Source organism: Chaetomium strumarium (assembly GCF_033439665.1).
Source record: "Chaetomium strumarium strain CBS 333.67 chromosome Unknown B0T15scaffold_3, whole genome shotgun sequence".
NCBI classification, from domain to species: domain Eukaryota; kingdom Fungi; phylum Ascomycota; class Sordariomycetes; order Sordariales; family Chaetomiaceae; genus Chaetomium; species Chaetomium strumarium.
The window spans coordinates 1585511-1606867 of NW_026944431.1; the positions used below are offsets into that span (position 1 = coordinate 1585511).

General features: G+C 55.9%; 5 protein-coding genes across 5 annotated transcripts; 2 read left to right on the plus strand and 3 right to left on the minus strand.

Annotated features, from left to right (window-relative positions):
• Nucleotides 1-2143: 2143 nt before the first annotated feature.
• Nucleotides 2144-3609, plus strand: B0T15DRAFT_152175 (mitochondrial carrier domain-containing protein). Its single transcript, XM_062862010.1, has 2 exons — nucleotides 2144-2661; nucleotides 2748-3609. The coding sequence occupies exons 1-2, from the start codon at nucleotides 2274-2276 to the stop codon at nucleotides 3419-3421; spliced, it is 1062 nt and encodes a 353-aa protein (XP_062722549.1). The 5' UTR covers nucleotides 2144-2273; the 3' UTR covers nucleotides 3422-3609.
• Nucleotides 3610-3741: 132 nt separating this feature from the next.
• Nucleotides 3742-9028, minus strand: B0T15DRAFT_492295 (gpi-anchor transamidase-like protein; the record flags this gene model as incomplete). The annotated part of the gene is made up of 8 exons (XM_062866852.1): nucleotides 3742-3768; nucleotides 3845-4839; nucleotides 4891-5071; nucleotides 5140-5388; nucleotides 5444-6492; nucleotides 7046-7641; nucleotides 7704-8299; nucleotides 8954-9028. 8 exons carry the CDS (start codon nucleotides 9026-9028, stop codon nucleotides 3742-3744), a joined length of 3768 nt encoding a protein of 1255 aa, XP_062722550.1.
• On the plus strand, nucleotides 8895-11637 carry B0T15DRAFT_413273 (uncharacterized protein). The gene is made up of 2 exons (XM_062865420.1): nucleotides 8895-9307; nucleotides 9393-11637. Exons 1-2 carry the CDS (start codon nucleotides 9273-9275, stop codon nucleotides 11302-11304), a joined length of 1947 nt encoding a protein of 648 aa, XP_062722551.1. The 5' UTR covers nucleotides 8895-9272; the 3' UTR covers nucleotides 11305-11637.
• Nucleotides 11638-12108: 471 nt separating this feature from the next.
• On the minus strand, nucleotides 12109-14549 carry B0T15DRAFT_152303 (major facilitator superfamily domain-containing protein). The gene is made up of 3 exons (XM_062862012.1): nucleotides 13954-14549; nucleotides 13518-13901; nucleotides 12109-13461 (listed from the first exon to the last, which is right to left on the minus strand). The coding sequence occupies exons 1-3, from the start codon at nucleotides 14446-14448 to the stop codon at nucleotides 12298-12300; spliced, it is 2043 nt and encodes a 680-aa protein (XP_062722552.1). The 5' UTR covers nucleotides 14449-14549; the 3' UTR covers nucleotides 12109-12297.
• A 2025-nt stretch (nucleotides 14550-16574) lies between these two features.
• B0T15DRAFT_152422 (uncharacterized protein) lies at nucleotides 16575-18045 on the minus strand. Its single transcript, XM_062862014.1, has 3 exons — nucleotides 17831-18045; nucleotides 16962-17775; nucleotides 16575-16842 (listed from the first exon to the last, which is right to left on the minus strand). Exons 1-3 carry the CDS (start codon nucleotides 17867-17869, stop codon nucleotides 16679-16681), a joined length of 1017 nt encoding a protein of 338 aa, XP_062722553.1. The 5' UTR covers nucleotides 17870-18045; the 3' UTR covers nucleotides 16575-16678.
• Between the last annotated feature and the right edge of the window lie 3312 nt (nucleotides 18046-21357).

Sequence of the window (21357 nt, forward strand, 5' to 3'; positions counted from 1 at the left end):
AGCTTTGCTCCGTCTCATCATTTAGGCTCCAGACTCCGAAATTCATCGTGCAGTGGAGTCAGGAAAGAAGAACAGAGCTGCCCGTTGAAGTCTTGATTTACACCTACATAAGCTTAAATTTTTAATTCCCTCGCGCTGTTACTAGGTACGGCTGAGCCTCTGATCTCCGCCTGGTGACAAGATTACACTACACTACTTCCGTACAACTCCACACTGTCTATTTCTTTCCAAGCCAATGCCAAGGGTGGCTTTCCCTCCTCCAACAAACACTAACGAGGGAGTCATGCGCGCAGAGACAATCACAATTTCGTGGAAAATGCCAACTGATGGGGAAGCTGGGAGAAGCATGCTACAAGTCAAGCAATTTCGGAAGATCCGATCTGTCACACCCTGTGTTGCGAGATAGCTGGAGACCCTTGCACTTACATAACCCCAAGGTCCAACCATGACTTGTGGAAATACGGAGCCGTGCCTGGGTTCCAAAGGCCCTTATTAACGACCCCTGTTCAGCCCTGTGGTCTACCGACGTCATGAATGCAGAACAAGAAAGGGCCGGGCTCAAGGACCTCATCGAGCTAACCATGACGTTGTAGTTTGTACTGCTTGTAAGCTGTTCTGAGGATGGTCTGGTGTCGTCAGAACATTCTCCATTCATTCCCTTGGAGTCCTGGACAAGTATTTAGCTGTTTAATCACACTCATGGTCATCGTGAGATTAGCGCAAAGTGTGACTATAGTACCTAGTTGGATAGATAGGACTACCCGGCGCCCCGGGTTATGTGAAGCGGTCATCAGGATGGTTTTATTGTTTTGACGTGCTCTCGAAATAACGGCCCCAAACACTATCGATACAGGTCTGACTTGTCAGGTGGAACAGGGGAACCTTTCCAATGACGAGCACCTTTGCACCTTGCGCGTTCTATGTTACAGATATACTCGGAAGGGAAAGAGGTTCAAAGAACGTGTTGATACCGACTAGGCCGTATACGGTGTACTGAACCGACTACCTCACCTTTCGTAGGGTTATCCTCCTCCTAGAGCGAGCCAAGTATAGGGTCGTTTACGATTCTGGCACCGACGATATAGAACTAGGGGAGTTCTTTCCTTCAATCAGGTAGTTCCTCCCGGTGACCATCTCTCCGGATCCGACGGTGCCTATGATATGGTGAGTTCCCAACCAGCAAAGGGACAATAGGTACATGATGCATCTGCCTTGTAGTGCGTACGCATCGAACTTCAGTACTGGCAACTACTTGGTTGTGGATCAGTTACTAGTACTTACATACCTGGTAGTTAGTCATATAGTCAGCTGGAACATCCCGTTCTTCCCTTCACCCATCCGGGCATCACATGCAAATCTCCAAAGCGCTGCGGGGGTCTTGGCGTGTAGTTACATGTTATTTTATAGGTAAGCACCGTTACGTGGAGTCGTCAGTCGTGGACCGGGCAGCACTTGAACGGCCCTGAATCGCAGTAGCGGGATCAGTCAGTCGCACATGCATTGGCTGGGTGACTCCAACGCCTGGTTGACGTTGTATGTGATCTCGTGAGCCATCACCCGTCTCTCCGATGCAGATGCACTAATATGGTGGTCTAGTGTAGTGTATTCATGTACTGTACGGATTACTCCACTGTGGCCGCCTTGCCTCTCCAGCATGGAAATCGCCGAGGCGTGCCTCTGAGCTGCCCCACGCGAAGAGACAATCCGAGACGACTGAGATGCGGGGCAGTCATTCCACTGGGATCAAATCAGGGAGCCGACGGTTGCGACCAGAAATCGGATCGAATTAAACGCGACGAGATGTTACACGATATCGGAGCGGGATTGTCAAGATCCAAAAACGGTTCGCTGAGGCTGAAAACAGCTACCATGTCACGTCGACGTGAGGCCTGGATTCTCGGCCCAAGCGCAAGCGCAGGTCCGGCACGGAATTCTATCCCCCATGCCAAGGTGGGGCTGCGGTTTCCTTTATGCCGAGGTTGCAACTCCAGGCGGGTTGACGTCCGTGGCTAAACCCACGCGACGAACCGTGAGATATCAAAATCCCACCAACACCCTTCCAGAACCCAGAAGCCAAGGGACGCAACACTGTAGCTTCAAGCCCGAACCACCACTTGCTCATCCGTCTTTGAAACAACGCGATACAGAGCACAGTGGGCTTTCGAGTCACTTGAACTGACACCGCGCGCCGGGAAACACTGTGCTTGCGCAAGATAGCGCAAGCTTCTTGAACCACCCAATTCTACTCTCCTCCAGACAGTCAGACACTCGCGATGGCGCCAACACAACCACAACCAGAGACCGCCGGCGCGGCGGTCAACCAAAAGCTGCAGTCCCACCTCCCGTCCGCCGTCGCTGAGAAGCTGCCGCATATCCCAGAAACGAAGGAGGAATTGACAGCCGAGATCAAGGCCGAGGCCAAGGCAGCAGCATCGTCGGGCCTGTCGCAGCTAAGGTCGTTTGTCGCGGGCGGCTTCGGTGGCATATGCGCCGTCGTCGTCGGCCATCCCTTCGACCTGGTCAAGGTGCGGCTGCAAACGGCTGAGAAGGGCGTCTACTCCAGCGCGCTCGACGTGGTCCGCAAGAGCGTGGCCAAGGACGGGTTGCGGCAGGGTCTCTACGCGGGCGTGAGCGCGCCGCTGGTGGGTGTCACCCCCATGTGTAAGCCCCCTTTTCTTTCTTTTTTCTCCCCTCTGGCCCCCTTAACCTCGCCATGACCCAAACTAAATCAAGCGCCTGAATTCCAGTCGCGGTCTCCTTCTGGGGCTACGACCTAGGCAAGTCGATCGTCCGCGCGACAAGCACCGTTGCGCCCGACGGGTCCCTCTCGATCGCGCAGATCTCGGCCGCGGGCTTCTTCTCCGCCATCCCCATGACCGCCATCACGGCGCCCTTCGAGCGCGTCAAGGTGATCCTGCAGGTGCAGGGCCAAAGGCAGCTCGCCCCCGGGGAAAAGCCGAAATACTCGGGCGGCATGGACGTGGTGCGCCAGCTGTACAAGGAGGGCGGGGTGCGGTCCGTGTTCCGCGGATCGGCGGCCACGCTGGCGCGCGACGGACCCGGCTCGGCCGCCTACTTCGCCGCGTACGAGTACATCAAGCGGAAGCTGACGCCGCGCGACCCCGTCACGGGTGAGGCGAGCGGCAAGCTGAGCCTGACGGCCGTGACGTGCGCCGGCGCGGCCGCCGGCGTGGCCATGTGGATCCCCGTGTTCCCCGTCGACACCGTCAAGAGCAGGCTGCAGACCGCCGAGGGGAACGTCACGATTGGCGGTGTCGTCAGGGGCTTGTATGCGCAGGGCGGGTTCAAGGCCTTCTTCCCTGGCTTCGGCCCGGCGTTGGCGAGAGCGGTGCCGGCGAATGCGGCGACCTTCTTGGGCGTGGAGCTGGCGCACCAGGCGATGAACAAGGTATTCAACTAATAACGGCATGGAGGTACTGGTGGCGTGCTTGTGTTTCCTTTATTAGAATATAGACCTGCATGCATGCTGCCTGCCGCTTGGTACCTGGACATCTTTCCTCCCGCTTGTCTTCTCTGGTGTTGTGGGTTGGCCTCACCATCCTGATGCTTTGTTCTTCGCAGGTCCTCATGAAATGTTGCGCTCTAGAATGCGAGGAGTCTAGCGCTTTGCATATGAGCATTTGACTTTGGACATTGTTCTGCGCTTGCGTTCCTCGTGTGGTTGTTGGGATCAAATGGTCCATTCCTTTCTATTCATCATAGATCTCTTCCTCCTAGACTCTAGAGGGGGCTATTGGGGAAGATTTTCTGGAGCATAACCAGTTTAGCAGCTTGATCAGCTCAGAAACTTCCCCCCACAAGCACCACACAACCCATCACCAACCAGCCTCCTGACCTCCTCCTTGCTCTCGTCCGGCATCTTCGCCACCAGCACCTCCGCCCTCATCGTCCGGAGCCCGCACGCGCCGCAGCTGCGCGTCGCGCCGGGCGTCTGCACCGCCAGCCCCGACGTGGCGCATGTTCCGAAGAAATGCCCGTTTACGCATCCGCAGAGCGCTGCCTTGCGGATGTTCATCGGGTGCCCGCACAAGTCGCAGGTCTGGCTCGCCAGGGCGGGCGCGAAGAGGTTTCGGATCTCGTTGGAGTTGGTCGTGTCTGTGCTGGCTGGGTAATGCACACCCGGCACCTGGGGACCACCGCCGTACAGGCTCTCAAAAAGCTTTGCTTCGGTTGTTAAGCGGGCGTAGCGTGTGCTGGCTCCGGTGGATGTGTTGTTCCCCGCAATGGCCATGAACTCCGGGGCGATTGGGACGCCGTGGTCGGGCTGTGGGGAGCGGGCATGTTGCGGCGGCTGCCGCTGTCGCCGAGGTTGGTACCCGAACAGCACGCTCGAGCGCACCGTGTGCCAGCCGCCGCGCTCCGGGTGCTGCGTGCTGTGGTTGCTCGCGAGGACTGCGGCAACACCGCCTCCCGGGGACAGAGTGAGGCCGTGGAGGCGGACGCGGTGAGGGTGGATCTCGGGGACTTCGAGGGCTGCAGCGTCGTCATCGCCATTGGCGTCCTCGTCCACATACGAGTCGAGATTTCCGCCTATGTCCAGGTCGCTTTCCTCGTCTTCGGACTCGGCAGCGGAGGCATCCGAACCGCTCTCATCATCATCGTACCCGTGCGTCAAGTGCAGGTCGACAGGGACCTGGACTTCGAGCTTTTGTGCGATGGTGCGGACCCACTGTGGCCGCGGGTCTTCTGCAGGACCACTTGGGGCAGGGACGTTTGTCTGGTACCAGTCTTTCGTCGTGGTAGTGGCCGACATACGAATTAGAGTGTAGAGCGGCGTCGGCGTTGGGCGAGTAGGGTCAGGAGGGTGGACGACAAGGTCTGAGACGGTTAGTCTATGTAAGAGAGAAACCGCTATACGGAAAGGCATACCAACTATGGGGTTTCCTGAAAGTTGGCCTGTGTCTTTACGGTACAGAGTCCCGCAATCCAAAGTAGTATGCTTCTCGAGCCGGCCCGTCGCCCCTTCAGAGAGCGCGACGTCGAACTGTTTCAGCTCAAAGCCGGTCGCAATCAGGCCGCGACAGGAGCTGAACTGGCCATGGGTCCAGATCTTGGGCCTGTTAGTATGACAATTATGTTCAACCGAAAGGCGTTGAAGGCTCAAGCCTGTTAACATACCATGTCCTCAAATTCGACAAACGCATCGACTGATAAGTGTAGGCAAATCCCATAGGTGTCCTGGGGCTCAACCTCAACACTGGGCATCTCGCCTCTTATCCAAGAATCCCTGATCGTGACTTTTCGGAAGCCGACGTAATTGTGGTCGACAAAGGAGAGAACGCAAGTGCGGGCGTTGCCAGTCTCTAACCACGGACCCCATCTCAGACCGTAGGAGGTGCCGTGAGGGATCCAGTCCAAATCCGTCGGCTAGCGGTAGTGTGAGTAGCATGAAGTTGTCTCAGCTTCCAGGCGGATAGCTTACCTCGACGGCATCATGGGGTCCTTCCGCCTTGAAGCGTAAGACCTCTCGCACCATCCAGCCCGTGTTCTCGCTGCCCTCGATTCGGAAGGCCATGTCTTCCATGGACTTGCCCTTATCGGCTCCCGAGACTAGTTGCACGCTGATGATGGCCACCTCCTTCACGTCGTTTACGGTCGCAAGCAGCGCCTGGCCCGGTGCAATTTCGTTGGCCCATGCAAAGCCTCGAACGTATTCGCTTACTTCGGTCTGCTGTCCCGGCACCACCAGCCGCTCGCCCACGCCCCAGAGGAAAATCCAGGAATTGAGCTCGCGGCGCTGCAGCATGCCCTCGTTGGCGCGTGGTAAGATATTGGCAGACTTGCTGCCATCTCCATACATGCCCAGTGTCCCAGAGCCCGTCAAAATGGCCAGAATGGGCCGGCGATTGACGCCTAATCCGGACGGAGACCACCCAATGCACACAACATGGTTCATGCTGCTGCCAACGCCGGTGATGGGACCATAGCCGGCACCGAAAGGTCGGTTAGATCCCAACCCGGCGCCCTCGCCATCCTCGTCCTCCGAACTGTACGCGTCCGAGTCCACAGACCCTTCGCTGGCGCTGCCGGGACTCCGGGCGTCAGCGTCGGCAGCACTCTCGTATGGAAACGGTAGTTCTTGGATGATGAACAGCTCTCTGTTGACGCGGGGATCTATGGGCGGAAATGACACAGGCATGTGCTTGCTGCCCTCCGAGTACTGTGCGCGAAGGCTATGGCGATTGTAACCCCCCGGCCCCCCATTTTCGTCGTCCTCCTCATCGTCCGAGATTTCGTCCTTGCGGAATCGATAGCCGTCTGCGCGGGCTTTGATCTTTTCTCTGCGCTGGGAGAGATCTGGGAACTCCGGGACGAAGACATGGACCGAGTCGTCGGCAGCGACGGCCAGGTCACCGTCGCAGGAGAACTGTATGGTACGCTTGACCAGCGGGCGTGAATTGAGAGTAATCTCTCGAAGAGGGAGAACCTTCAGGTCTTCCGTTAGAAAATCTTCCATAAAGAAGCCAGCGGCTACTAGACCCGTGAGTGATGCCGAAGTTCATGCTTCATCGCTTTCGATGCAGGAAATAATGGAACTCACTTTGGGCCTCTTCTGCTTGTTGACTGCGCTATTCATCGTAAGGGACTTTTAAAAACTATGGGTGGTAATATAGGGTTATATGAAAGATATAAGGCTTGCATTATCGTCACATAGACTTTCAGCTATCATCCCTTCAAAATCTCGTTGTTGATGTTGTTGGGAACGTGTGAAAGACTCGTGCAATCTAACTTGAACGCTCCACTGGTGTCGTTGAACGCTCAGAACCCTAACCCCCTTCGCTAAATCATCATATTTCAGCTGATAGTTGCACTTGCACCTCATCAACTTGCACGACTCCTAGAGTATCAACACCCTGCTTCATCCTCTGGATCAATTAAATAACAAAGTGGTAATGGTATATTGCCTACAGAGAGCTCTCCGCGTCCTTTGCGCTTCATAGCGCTTTCAATACGATTTCGCATACCGCTCGACCTCACCTCCCAGGGCCTTCTAGGTATGAGCTTAGTCCCCATAATAGCGTACACCCCGCGACAGCCGCAGCCCCATACATCTTCTTGGTCCACCAATTCTCATCCGTCAGCGGCTTCGCAACCTGCACCTTCCTCTGCCGAACCACCTCTTTCTTGTCCTCTCCCGTCGCATTGGTCTTCAACGCAGCGTCCTGCTCATCTGCCTTCCGATGAAGCGCGGCAATCGTCTTGCTTAAGGATAGCAGGTCCTCCTCCAAAGCGGTCGTGTTTTGGACCCCGTCAACCTCGACGTTTTGGACGTTGCCGAAGAAGTCTGTGACCAACCGCCTGCGCGCGGCCTCTGCCCCGCCGCGGAACAGATCGTAGCGGACGCCTGCATTGGAGTGGATCTTTTCGTACGTGTAGCTGTCGAACAAGTCGCCGAGCGTCTTCTTGCTGCTCGTGTCGCGTACCTCTGTTTCCAGGAATTCGAGGTTGTAGTATGTGTATCGGTCGATGACGGCCACGCCGATGTCATTGTCGGCGTGGTGCGAGTACGAGGATTGATCCAACTCGGAGGAACCGGTCGCGATGATGTTGGGAGAGTAGAGTTTGCTGTACATGGTGTTGGCCTGGCACGTGTCAATCATGAAGAGGATCTCGTTGTATCTAGAGACGGTCAGCATTCAAGCCCTGCACGGTATAGGGGTAGTTGTTGGTTCTCAGCGCACCTCTTCTTTTCCCACATCTGCTCGAACGCGTCGGCCAGATCGAAGGCGCCAATCTCCTCGGCATCCTGAAACTTGAGAAACTCGTTCCCGCCATGCCCTGTCATGTACACCAATATGTTGCTCCGGTCGTCCGTCAACAATCTCTTGCTCCGCGGCATCTCCTCTCCGACGCGATCGGTAAGCAACCGGATGAAGTTCTCCACCGTCACCTCGTAGCCCCTGTAGTCCACCTCGATGTTATCCCCATAGAGATCGACAGCGCGGTCGGCATTAGAGTAGACGGTCCCGGGGAAGGCGTTGCGCGGGTTGCAAGCCATGTCGTCGGGGAGCATGAGGATAATCTGCGAGTCGGGGATGCCGAGTCTCTTGACGGTGCGGTAGATGGACAGCACGTTCGCCAAGTGGCGATAGTTGAACCAGAAGCGGGATGTGCAGACAAGCACCGCCCAGTTGCTGGTGTGCTCGGCTCCGAGGGGCGTCGCGAGCGCCAGCAGCGCAGCCGTAATAAGCGCTGGAAGGCCGAACGGCTTCATCTTGGCTATCGCGACGGTGTAAGAGAATGGTGGCCCGTTCGAGGTAAATTCAGACGCTGTCACCTGTTGTTATCAGCGTCCATCGGTGCCGCCGGGACGATTCGCTACCTAGGCTTCTGGAATGTCGTGGGTAGGTAATCAGCACATGTGTATGAGGAAGTCGTTATTGAGGGTAGGAACGGATAATTCCGGGGTGTTGCAATATAGTAATCCACAACAGTATCATGCTTCGCTCTTACATAAGCCAGCACAAGCTGAAACTGGGCCCTGACTGCTTGGCGACCCGCAGCAGCGAGTGGAACACATTAGCGGCCCGGGCCCATGATGCCAAGTGGGAGTAACTTCTCGACTGAAGAGCATGTGACATTGAGGATACCTTACCTAGTTACCGACCACTTCGCGTAAAAGGATCGGGCTGTTTTGTTGTTACTCTTCCATACACTACAATTCCGGCGTTGGATACCGGTTCATTCAGAAGATACCTAGATTATGAAACTCGGTAACAGTTAGCAGGCACCGGTATACGTTGAGGCACAATAATTACATGAAGCCGTAACTTACCCCACGAATATTCAATGTGGACCCACCTCTTGCATCCCGGCTTGCCAACCGCGAATCCCCTGCAGAACCTGTCAGCTCGTCCCCGCCGCCCCCGTGCGTTGCAAACGCCCAACGCAACCACGGTTAACAACGGCCAACGACCACAGCTCAACTGACGGTTTTCTTGCGCATTGGGGCCACCAGACCATCTGAAGCACGACTTCGGATGGAAAGGAACTGGACAAGCACCATTGTGACCGTACGATCTTGCCATACCGTGATCCCTCGGTCGTAACGTCATAACCGACTGCGCGTGGAAAAACCGGGGTCTCAATCTCCCATTTAAAGTTCACAGTTCCCCGCGATTCTCGAGGCCCGGGTCTTTGTCCCGGTCACCCCACTCACAGAAGAACAGCTTCAACAACTGCGTACCGAGGCTTCGTCACTTCCTTCACCGTCGAACTTCAAGCACATAAGACAGATATATCGAGCAGCAATGGGCCGCCCTCCGGCCTACCTTTTCGTGGTCAGGTGAGCAACTATCTGCGTAGCATGGACTGCCATGAGCTTTCAGTCGACGTCATGTTCTATGTACCGATTCTGACGAAACTTCCAGGCATGGCTATCGACTCGACGCTGCCGACAAGCAGTGGCATCTCTCATCGCCAACACCTTACGACCCTCCACTGACATACAGCGGCTGGCAGCAAGCAAAGAGCTTGGGTGTGCGAATCGCGTCCATAATACGGGAGAGAATCCAGGAGGAGGAACGCGTCTCCAGCCAATGTGCAGATCCATCTATGAAACCGAAGCGCAAGAGATACGAAGTGGTACTCCACAGCTCGCCATTCCTGCGATGCATTCAAACGTCTATCGCCATCAGTGCAGGTCTTGCTCAGGACTCCACTCCTTTCGAAACAAAGAGCCCCGAGCTCGCTTCATCTTCACCAGCACCTACCTCCGGTGCCCCATCTAGACCAACTCTCGTCACGAATCTGCGCGATAGGGGCACAACCGATCCCTCCGTGAAGATCCGGAAATCCGTACTGCGCCTGGACGCCTTCCTCGGAGAGTGGCTATCGCCAAGTTACTTTGAGTTGATCACCCCGCCGCCTGAGTCTGTCATGATGCTTGCTAGCGCCAAGGCAGACCTCCTCCGGCGAGAAGACTACACCCATTATCCCAGTTTCGTATCGCACACACACTCTAACTCTCAGGGACAGCTTTGGAGCCCCACAGTCCGGACAAGCTCACCTTCCCCGCGCAAAGAGAGCCAGTTCAATGGGTCGGGGCTCATGGGAGGTTTTAGCGGGGATGGACAGGCTGTCCAGAACCCGCCCGCGTCACCAGCGACGCCTGGTTACGTATCACCTGTTCCTCACTATGCCATTGGCAACAACAACACCATCCCGCCGGGGTATGTTTCGCACGCTCGAGACGCCTGTGTCGCGGTCGACTATCAGTGGGACTCCACACGAAGCTCGCTGGACTGGGGGGACGGTGGTACATTCCCCGAGGAATGGCCAGCCATGCACAAGCGGTTCCGCGCTGGTGTGCAGAGTCTAGTGGACTGGTATTCAACGGCAGAGAATCCAACGCGACCGGTTACCAAGACTGTTACGAGGGAGCCCGCAGATAGCGCCACGGATGGCGATGATGATGTGGAGGTCGAAGCTGTCGTCATCCTCGTCTCCCATGGAGCTGGTTGCAACGCTTTGATCGGAGCCATTACCCATCAACCCGTCCTCATGGACGTGGGCATGGCTTCTCTGACAATGGCTGTGCACAAACCGAGCAAAGATACCTCGGGCATCGGCAGGTGGCCCGATCCACGTTCCTCAGACAAGTTGAGGGATACGCCGCCTATTCACGAGCTCTACGATCTTGAGCTGTTCGCTAACACAGATCACCTCCGGTCTCCCACAGAGACTCCAACTTCGTCGCGGCCTCCATCCTTATCAGGCGCATTGCATGCTGCCCGCAGCCGTCACTCATCATTCTCCACTTCGATGGACAGCTTTTCGTGGAATGACGGCCCCGGGAGCAGGACCTCGTCGGCAAATATCGCGCTGAGCAATCTTAGGAAGAGCTCCAATAATGGTGCGACAGTCCCTCGTCTCTCGTTTGCGGTCAGCACCGGCGGTATCACGGTTGGAAGTGGGGTGACATCGTTTACGTCGACAAGACCTTCGAACCTTGGGCGCACTGGGCTTTGGTCACCGATCTCGAAGCAATTGGAAGATGAGGAGGACGATATGATGCTCTTAAACTTTGGTAACGACTCCAAGGCGGCTTCGACGAGTGGTCCAAAGGCCTCTTTGGTCCAGAATCCTCCTGCCAGCGCCAATGGTGATGGCGCGCTCGACGGCGCGGCGGATTCGAAAGAGCGGTCTCCGAGGCCTGACTCGGAACGGCTTGGCTCTGGGTCCAGCGGTCTCTGGGGCACTCCCAGACCGCCTGACGAGGCGGATCGTCTTCGAGATTTGAGCAGCCACAAGCGGCGGTGGACCGTCACCGAGCGGAGCTAGGAGCATTCTCTCCTTGATAATCCGCCGCCGCCGTCTTCGGCTGTGTCGCGACGACCTTTTTATTGGCTTGATTCAAGCATCGTGGATAATGACATTTTGCAAACAGATTAAACATGTCTGTCTTTTTGTTGTGATACTAAGCGAAGGCGCTTGATCTGGATCACTGTATTTGTCGGAATCTATTGAAGGGTTACACTCGGTCTCTCTTGTTGTCATTAAGGGTAAGGCGTACCATGGGTTGTTACGGTAGTATGTAAAAAGCGTGATAGCATCAAAAAAGCGACTCTATATGAGGATCAGCCTCCTTCAGAGTTAAGATGTGAAATTACTTCCCGTGCGGTCCCGACTCCTCGTATTTCGTAGCGTGCTACCCCTTGACGGCGAACAGGATTATCCGGTGAGAGTTGCATCTGATCTTTTCAGACGGTCATATGCACTATCGTCCCATCCCCCCTTACCATGTCAGCGCAAGTCCATCCGATATTTTTCCCCGTGTTTGATTGACACGGCCCAACAGCCAACGTCATGCCAATATTTCCAGAAGGCTCGACACAATTGCATTTTGCCTACAGGCAGTAACATTAGGCTCAATGACAGAGTCGTTGGGTATCCATAGCAGTGGGTGGTCCCTCGGTGCTTGATTCTACGGGAAGTTAGGTAGAAGTGCCTATATAGATGAGCTGCGGACAGTCCACGAAAGTAGCTCGACGTTTAAGATTGAGTGTGTCCTCCGCCAAAAAAGGGTGCAAAACGAATGTTCATGGTCATGATACCAGAGGCCTCGCCTATCACGCCGTATAAGCAAGAAAACAAACGACTTCCATATCCTAGTGCGATACCAATCTAGCCAGGCCTCCTAGGTCCGCTGCCACATGATCCATCTCGTCATCTCATCCAACACGGGTCAGGTCCCACCGAGAAGCTCTTCATCTTCATAAGACATCACTTTCATCAACATCCCTACAGAAATAACCACGCCAAAAAAAAACCTTGCTAATCCACGTCAAAGAAACTGCCCGTCCTCTTCAGTCTCTCCAGGTCAAGCAGCCCCATAACCCGCCCATCCCACCTCCGGATCTGCTCCCCGCAAAACCACCACACCGCCCCAGCAAGCGCCACAACCACGACCTGTGCAACCCCAATCCCGATACAGAACGCCTTGAGCCCGTCCCACCACCACACGGCGTTCGGCACGGCCATTATAAACACACCCGCCATCAGGGTCCGCCAGCACGCCACGCCCGCCGTCATGTCTGCCGTGTTCCGCGTCGACACGGCAAGGTTCGACCCGGTAAAGGCCGTACTCTGCGCAATGAGCGGGGCGGCAGTGGCCGCGAGGACGTGGGCGCCGGCCCCAAGCAGGCCGAGCACGAAGCTCATGGCCGGAAGGTTAACGCGAGGAGCTAAGTAGTCGAGCGCGAAGATGGAAGGGCCTGTCGTTGTCGTGCTGTCGTCGGGCCGCGGTGGTGGCGTCATGGCCTTGTCGAGGTGTAGGCCAAAGGTGAGAATGCCGATGAAGACTAGGGAGGAGCCGCACGCTAGAGCTAGCATGTGGCTTTTCGGGGTGAACTTTGTGTGCTGCTGCCAGCGCGGGAGGAAGGCAGGGACTGCGACGACGGCGGTGGCCAGGAGGAAGGGGCCGGTGAAGAGTGAGCCGACGGCTGCTGAGGAGAGAATGAAAGGGAGGGGTTGGAAGAAAAGGGAGAGGGACGAGGCGAGGCCCCAGAGGGAGGAGGTGGGCAGTAAGGAGGCGATGGCGAGAAGGGCTGTTGTGGGCGTGATGAAGGCGCGCGGCACTTGGAGGAGGATGGTTGAGTCTGCCGGCCCGCGGTAGGCATAGGGTTTGAGTTTGACAATGTAGTCCGTGAAGGTTTCGATGGAAAGTCGGCGGCGCGGGAGAAGTGGAAAGGAGGTCTTGAGTTGGCTACCCGCCGTGACGGGAGTTTCGGCGGCTACGGAAGTCCGATCAAAGGTCGTTTCCGGCGCCCCGAGGACCATGGCGGGGACGGCGACCACGAAGAAAGCGCTGAGGATCACGAACTGCAGGCTGACACCAGCCGGACTTTGGGAGGCGATCCCACCGAGTAAGGGAGGTCCCCAGGTTGTCGTGACGGACACGACGGAGTGCATGGCAACGCGAAGACCGCGCTCGTGTTCCTGGAAAGGTCAGCAACTGGGTGCAAATCCGGGCCATGACGATATCCTGGACTCACAAAGTAAGTGTCCTGGATCGACCCCAAAACAAGCGTGTCGAAAGCGCCCCAACCAAGCCCCTGGAATATTCTGGCGGCCATGGACTGGGCATAGCTGCTTCCAACATTGGTGTTCCATACGGTACCAATAAGCACCAACAGCAGCGAGGCCAGGTAGAGCGGCCTCTTGCCGCATATCCTCGAGGCAGTGAGGCAGATGCATCCGGTTACGGCCGAGATGATCAGTGGAACACCGGTCAAGGCAACGGCTGCTGTGTAGGAAACCTTGAGGTTCTCGGCAAGCTGGGCATTCACGGTCAAAAATATCGTTTTCAACACACCAGTCATGGCAACCATGAGCAGGATGCACCAGAAGTTGAGTTCCTTTCTCCATACAGGCCAGTTCTGCAGTACTTTGTTAGTCACGGCTCTCATCAAAATGTAGACCAAAACTTGCCAAGGGATCATCGGGATCATCACTAGGCTGCGGCACCAGCTCAACCCGGCCGTACTTCCCCTGCCCGTACTTGATTCGTCTCTTTGAGGCAATTGTCGTCCAGGAAAGCCGCTTCGTCGACCCAGGAAACGTTCGTGAAGCTGGAGTGCGTGACGTCTGGGTTGCCGCCGTGCCCGGTCTTGTTGGAGGATTCATTGCTAAAGGTGCTTGCGGCCATAGCAAGCGAGCCCGCGACGGTGGTGATCTGTTTGAGATTGGTGCTGACTTTGCCACGGGCCTCGGCGGAAGTGGCCTGTTCGGCGGCTGAGATGGGCTTCCGCCTCGACTTGGGATTTCCAGCTTCAAAGGCCCCGGCCTCTGCGGCAACTCCTTTGCTGGAGGCCCCGGGGCGCTTGTTAATGGATCCTTCCCATCCTGCCGCCTCATGTCTTCATACCAGTTGCTTCGAGACATGTCCACCCCCGATTCTTTCACCAATTCCCGGTCCAGCCCCATTGGTCCAGGGTAACAATCAAGGGCACTTCAAGTCGGGGCAAGTCGATATTGGAAACGGAAGCGGTCCCTCGGTGCTGTCCAGCAGATCAGAAGACGGTTGTTGAGGCCGCAATGAAGTATAAAATGGGCTAATAACGACAACTGTATTAAATCTAACATTAAGACAACGACTACTCTGCAGCTGGGTGAGGGAACGAGCGTCGTCAGGCGGGCATGGACCCCACACGCCAGAGTTCTTGTGGGTTGGTTGATACAAGGGTTGACTGCGGTGAAGACACTTCTTGCGTCCACGGAAACCATTGAGAAGGGGAAGAGGAGAAGTTTGTTCTCGACAGGGAAGCCACAGGGCAATCAGATGTACGATGAGGGGTTCCTTGGCGGTGACGAAGGTTGGTGCCGCAGGTGACTGCATCCTGGAAGAGGAACGTGACTGCCGACTTGCGTGATGTCCCTTCCCAAGCTCCAAGCATGACGCAGGAGGATCGGTAGCTGTGAGCCCGGTAGACAACTGCACCCCTCGTTCATGCGGCCCAGGGTGGACCGGGGCACATGGGAGTCTCCCCGGGGACCTGGCAGGGCTCGACGTCGGCATCGGGGTCGCATCGGAGATCCACACGTGCGCCGATGGCACGGTGATGATGGTGAACAGGCCCGCTCTGACCATGCACACTCGATCTTCACCCACCTGGTCTAAGCGGGCGCAGGGGCCAGCGAGAGACTGAAACTCTAAGTGACGCAGGTCGGATGTGTTGCTTGACAATTGACATGCTGGCGAGGAGATGTTGCATGTCACCAAGTCTAGGTATCTGCGGTTCTTGTCGCTGGACAAAGACTTGTACGTGCCTGGACTGCAAAGGAATTCGAACAAACCGACAATTTCTTCAACGCATGCAGTTCGCAGCAAGCAATAGCCTCCCGGCTCTTGGCTAGGGCTGACGATGAAGGAGAGGAGTTGGGGGAAGAGTGGGGGTGACATGGGTGGCGAAACGGCATTTTCCGGACGATGTCACTTCGCAGTTCGGGACGGCACCTGCCAGTTTGGGCCGAGTTTCCCAGCTACAAGCTCCTTCTTTCCTTCTGCATCGAGCAACTGCATTTGCCGCTCTCAGCACTCCAAGCATTTCACAGGGCCGTATCCTCACCGCTAGACTCGGATCCTCGCCAGCCAGTCACCGTTGTATATTTCTTGGGACGCTCCGCGTAAACAACAGGGGGTACCGTACCTAATCCCCAACTACACGGCATCTGCAGCTTAAAAAGCCTTAAAGTAATCCATTTGGGGCGTCGCTGCACCAAAAGAGGAATCAAGGAGTCAACCTGCAGCATCCGTCTTCTCGATCTGTCAAGCACTGCTACAGTTTGCCAAAAACGAGTTCACTCATCCTTGGTGCAGTGGAGGTGGTTGGTTGCAACACTACCGCTACTCCGTCTTCTAAAGACGCCCGCTCGAGACGAGTTTGACTAGAAGATGTTGATCAATCCAGTGTTTGAAGGATGTTTTCTCTTGGGAGTTACACAGTACCTAGGTATGTAAAGGCATTATCAGTCAGTGGCTCGGGCCATCGCTTTACCCGGTTCCAGCCCCAAGATCCCCCGATCAGAAACGCATAAATGTGATGAAGCTCGGTCGCGCCAGTTACAAGGACGAGCAAGCATCACTGCAGCCGGGGAAGGCGCAATGCTTTCAATTGAACCCAAAATTAGGAGACGGCCATCATGAGTCCACTTATTCAAGCTTTTCGCTGCACCTATCTTGAAGCCCTCCTCGGATCACCAAACAACCCACCCCTCGTAACGCCGATCTCGTCTATCTGCTCATCCCGTACCGTTACCAGTTCCTTTTTTTAGGTCTTTCTGCGAACCCGGCGCCCAAGGCTCTATGTTTATGAACAGTCTATCGTCACCAGCAATGCTCGAGTCACCTGTCGTCGCATGAACAAGCCATCCCTGATGAAGCGCAGCTGGGCTTGTTCCCCGTCTCAGACTGAGCCGATGTGGTCGAGCGGCACATCCACCAGTCATGTTCGTTAGGCGCCACCAACAAGTTCGAGCGCAGGTGCCCAGTGGGAACCTAAGATGTTGGTAGGGGAGTTCGAATGGTAGAGATATAGAGGCGGATATGAGATGAGCTCCCGGGGGTCAAAGAAATAACTGTAACCTAAACGTGGGGCGACTGTCAGTGAAATCTTCTACCCAAGAGGAAGTGAGTGCATGTTGTAGTCCCGCCTGGTTATACGCTAGGGCATCTTTCGACCATCACTCCTTTCGATCGATGAGCTAAAGGGATGTGCGAGAGAGCCTCCGCCGCCAACACTCGGAATCCCAGAAAACTGCAACGGTTAGATGGCATACAGCTAGAACGGAACAGCACCGAAACGCTATGTTTCAGTCCCGCTAGCAAATGAACCATCTCAGCCGTGGCACTCACGGCGTGAACAGGCAACCCATGTGTCGTTTTTCATGCTTGACCAAATTTGCATCATGGAAGGGGCTTGGGGGCTTTCTGATCTTACCTTCCGTTTGCGCTTCCCGCGCCTCTGACTTCTCCACCATCTCGAGCAGCTTACTGCTCCGCACCAGCAGCTCCTCAAATTCGAGCCGGTACGCGACCGGTAGCTCGTCGTCACGTGCTACAAGCACGTCCTGCTCGCCACGGACATCCTTCTCTGTGACGCGGAAGCGCAGTCCCACGTCTCGGTCCGAGTCGGCCCACAGCACCGGCGCCTCGCAAGCATCTCCTGCTGCCGGCGTCTCTCGGCTCGCCTGCGCGGCCAACCAATCACGCCACACGCGGATTAGCCCATCGACCACGTTGACGTGGCTCCCGAACAGTCCGGGCTTGGGGCCCATCTGGACCAACTTCGGGACGGTGCACAGCTGCGAGAAGAGCTCATCCGGGTCTAGGTAGACATCAACCGTCGGTCGTGGCCCGTCCTTCTCGGGGTGCCGAATGCTTTCCCGCCGTTGGTATTGCGCGTCCGAAGGCCGGTTCTCGTCCTCCACTACCGGCCGAAAGTGCGAGTAAATCCCCCTGAGGCCGGTTGAGCGGCCTGACCCTGGTAGGGCCCTTCGTGGGTCGACACCAACTGCCTCTGCTTCCACGCCATCAAAGCTATCGGTGAAGAGATAGTTGCAGTAGAAGTGAGGCGCCCGGAACTCATCGGCTGGATGGAAGCACTTGAGCACTAGGCGGTGATCCCGCTGAGAGGTGGCGTGCTTCAGGCGGTGCTTGAGGACGCGAAGCGTCGCCGAGTAGAAGCGGTGGCTGACCACGATGAGTGGTAAGAGGGAGGGAGTTGGGAGCTCGGAGAGGATCGAGATCAGGAGCTGTGGTGATTGTCAGCGAAATCCAACCTCAAGAGATGGGACCAGGGGAGCGGACCTCGTTGGGTAATGAGCTAAGACTGGGTGGAGGATACATTGTTGAAGTATGTTAGGGGCCTTGTGGGGAAATGATGTCTGAGAGCAACTTGAACGCTAATGTATGCGAGTCATGAATGGGCCACGTCCAGACTCTCTGCTGGCAAGCTCGGGTACCAAGAGAAAACTGCCTGGTTCATCTTGACGAACGATCCATGATAGATATAGCTGTATCAAAGGCCCACAGGGCCAAATGATGGGACGTACTCAGGGGTGGGTCGAGTAGGGACTTTTCGGAGCTGCGACTCAAACGTGGTCGCGAGAGCCCGGAAATGGCCGCCGGCATGTATGTGTCGTGAAAGTTGCCCTGAACAGAAACGTGCCTCCATGTGTGGTAGACGTGGGAGGAAAGCTCAGGCCCGGCTAGAGTTACCCCTGGGCCCTGGCCACGAGAAACATGTGATTGAGCCGGTTGCTGTAGGAAATTTAGGCGCCTTCGGCGGTATCTCGATGCTGTCTCGTCTCTCATATGATCCCGTATCCTTGAAAGCACACCACCGTTTTCTTCCCAGTTTCGGATATGGTGCCCGATGGACATGAGGGTACCTTATCATCCCCGGGAACAGATTTGTTTGGTTTCTGGCGGACAGTTCGGTTCGATGATGATGCAGCATCAGCAGAGGAACCGCTTGGGCCCACTTTTATCCGTCGGTACCTTTCTGCAGGCCCCACTTCCCGCTCCGGTCCACCGCCGGACAAAGCCGGAATCGCGTGTTTTCCAAAGAATTTTTATCTATTAGCATGAAACCTATGACACGGGCCTCTCAGCTCTAAAGATCTGAAAGCCTCCAAGTCAATCATTAGTTTGGCACAATAGCTAAGTGAATCTGGAGCTATGGTGATCGTCAGTGCAGTAACCTTTAATACCGGTCTCGAGTTGGTTGTCGAGGAGGACACCCTAACGTACGGATAGAGGTAGCGTTGTAACCCACCTAGTCCTCAAATCGGGGCCTAACGCACCACAACGGGCCCGCTCAACTAAGCCCAGACTCGAAACGAACGAAGTCAATACATATCTATCTAAAGTGGAGAGTGTGAGAAGAACACATCTCGACGATGGATCGGACGATTAACTTGCCGATTGATGCTAAATTTCTACGCGGCTCGGACGTCTAGGTAACATCTTTCCTTGTGCTGTGCCAACCCCTCGTTCCATGCCTAAACGAGTGGACGCCAACACGCCGCTCAGCCTCTGCTGAAGGGGACCAACGCCCAACAGGAGCTTTCAGGAGGTAGTTATCACGCCACCGGCAAGTTCCTTCGAATCATTTCCCTCAGCATCCTGTCGAGCCACGTTTGGGATGCTTGGTTTGGATGCTCGATTTCACCATGCTGCGCTTCGAGACAAGGGATTATCCTGTAGTTTATTGCAGGTCAAGACAACACAACACAACCCAGGGCTCTTTATCCAATTGGCAATTCGAACGAAGATGAGCCGGCACCTAGTATTTACTGTTGATTTATACTACCCAAGTCAAGCGGAAATCGTGACAGCTGCACCACCCAATGAAGTTCACAGACTGCCGGCCAATTGTGTGGCATGATGCCAAAAACGTCAACAAACAACAGCAATATCATCAAACAGCCTGGGTCAATAGTGATGGAGCTACTCCTCAACAATCTTTGCATGGTACTGCCGAGGCCGAGCTGAGCCCCAGCCACCCGTTTCACGCCAATCCGAGAAACCTTACAACACCCATCTGCGATCTGCATCATCAAGAGATGGTTCCCTCCACCGCTTCCGCGGCCTATAGAGCATGGCCTGTAGCACCAACCTTTCCGTTTCACCGCGTACCTGGATAGTAAACGTTCCGACCTTAACCAGCTGTACAGCTCATATCCCATTGGATTGGCCATCACCGAGATGTGATTAAGCAGATCCCTGCGGACCACTTCCATCCCCCACCGACACGGCGAAGACGCGTGGCCTCGCCGCTGGAAGCCAGGCAAGGTGGCTAAGATCTGAAGGTCGGGCCCGATGCAGCCAGAGAACTTCTTGTGCGCCCTGATTTGGCTCCTTCAGAATAGGGCGGGTCATCCGGAGGGAAGAGTCGTGCGGCCTTTCGGGTGGAGCACTTGGAGTCTCTCGACCCGCTCTTTGAATGTCTTGAGAACGAAGGGATCCATTCGATGTCTGGTCTGACAACCTCGTCCGCTGCCTCTTTGGCAGTACGGAAGGCAGCTGGTTCCTGGGAGGTAAGAGGGCAGGCCATTGCGAGATGTATTGCCGTGGTGGGTTAGGGTTCGATGTGTGTTTTTCCGCGTGTAAGTCAGGGCCGCGAATGTTCCAAGTTCGGATCAGGTTCTCGTTAAGAAAGATGAACGGACGGCCTTCTTATAAACAACACCCCCTTCCTCTCAGGTCAATGCCAACTAAATACCCGTTTGACCGCAGAGCCTCACCTCCCACAACCCTCAACTCCCTTGCTCAAAGCGCGTAACCATCGGTTTCGGCATCGCTTCGTGCCGCAGAACCTCAGCAAACCCGTCTTGGCCGAGAGAAACCCCAAGAGACTCACCTACAAAGTGCAGTTCGCGGGGTCAGTCTACGGATAATGAGGAGGGGCCCGATAGGGGATTTCGAAGTCATCTGGTTCGTTGCATCTGGGCCTGGGCCAATCCCCGCGTCTGTGAGAAGCCCACTATCTCACTTGGATGCTAATGGAGTGTAAGTCAACCGGACTAGAAGGCCCGTATGCAGTTCTAGTGCGGCTCTGTCCGGACAGTCAAACACCCAATACCAGACACCCCCCGTGCCGGACGCCGGAGGTTTGAGACCCGGCCGTGGGGAAGAGAGACTTGGGGAGGTCTGAGAGACCCAATCGACAAAGGGCTGCTACTAACGCAATGGCGAGACTGCCGCCGGGTGCACCATGGAGTGGCTTCGCTCGGTGTACCGAAGCTTCGGTATGTGGCGGGAACTGGGGAGTCGGCCCTGACGATGGTCTAGCGTGCCGAGTACCCGGTCCGACCGAACTCCTCCAGGAGAACTCAACCTGAGTCCTCCCAACACACGGAAGGTCAGCTGCTCTGACGCCGCGCCGAGATCTGCTGCCGTGCCGCCCAGCTTGAAAGCAGTGTACGTATCCATGTATGACCCTCTTTTCCGCAACCGCGATACACTCTGCATATAGCACAGCAGGACCAAGCTGCCTCCGCGGATCACCACGATCACGACTGAGCTGCGGCAAACTGAGCCGGGGGTATGACAAATCTTCAGCTGTGGTTGACAAACGTTCCCCCCTTTTTCCGGTGGTGATGGATGGCCTTTGGCTCAGGCGTAGGGACCGTGGTCACTGATCACTCCTCCCTGGTCCGGGCTTGTCGCAAATCCTTCCCATGTACAGCACTATTCGAGGACAGTTCATCCATGCCGAGCCTAGTATCCGACCAGCCGACCGCCTCCATCCATTGTCCGTTCTCAGCCTCGAACTTCGTCGGACGGCAGATTCGTCCCCCCTCTCCCTCGGCGTCAGCGGTTAGCGAGAC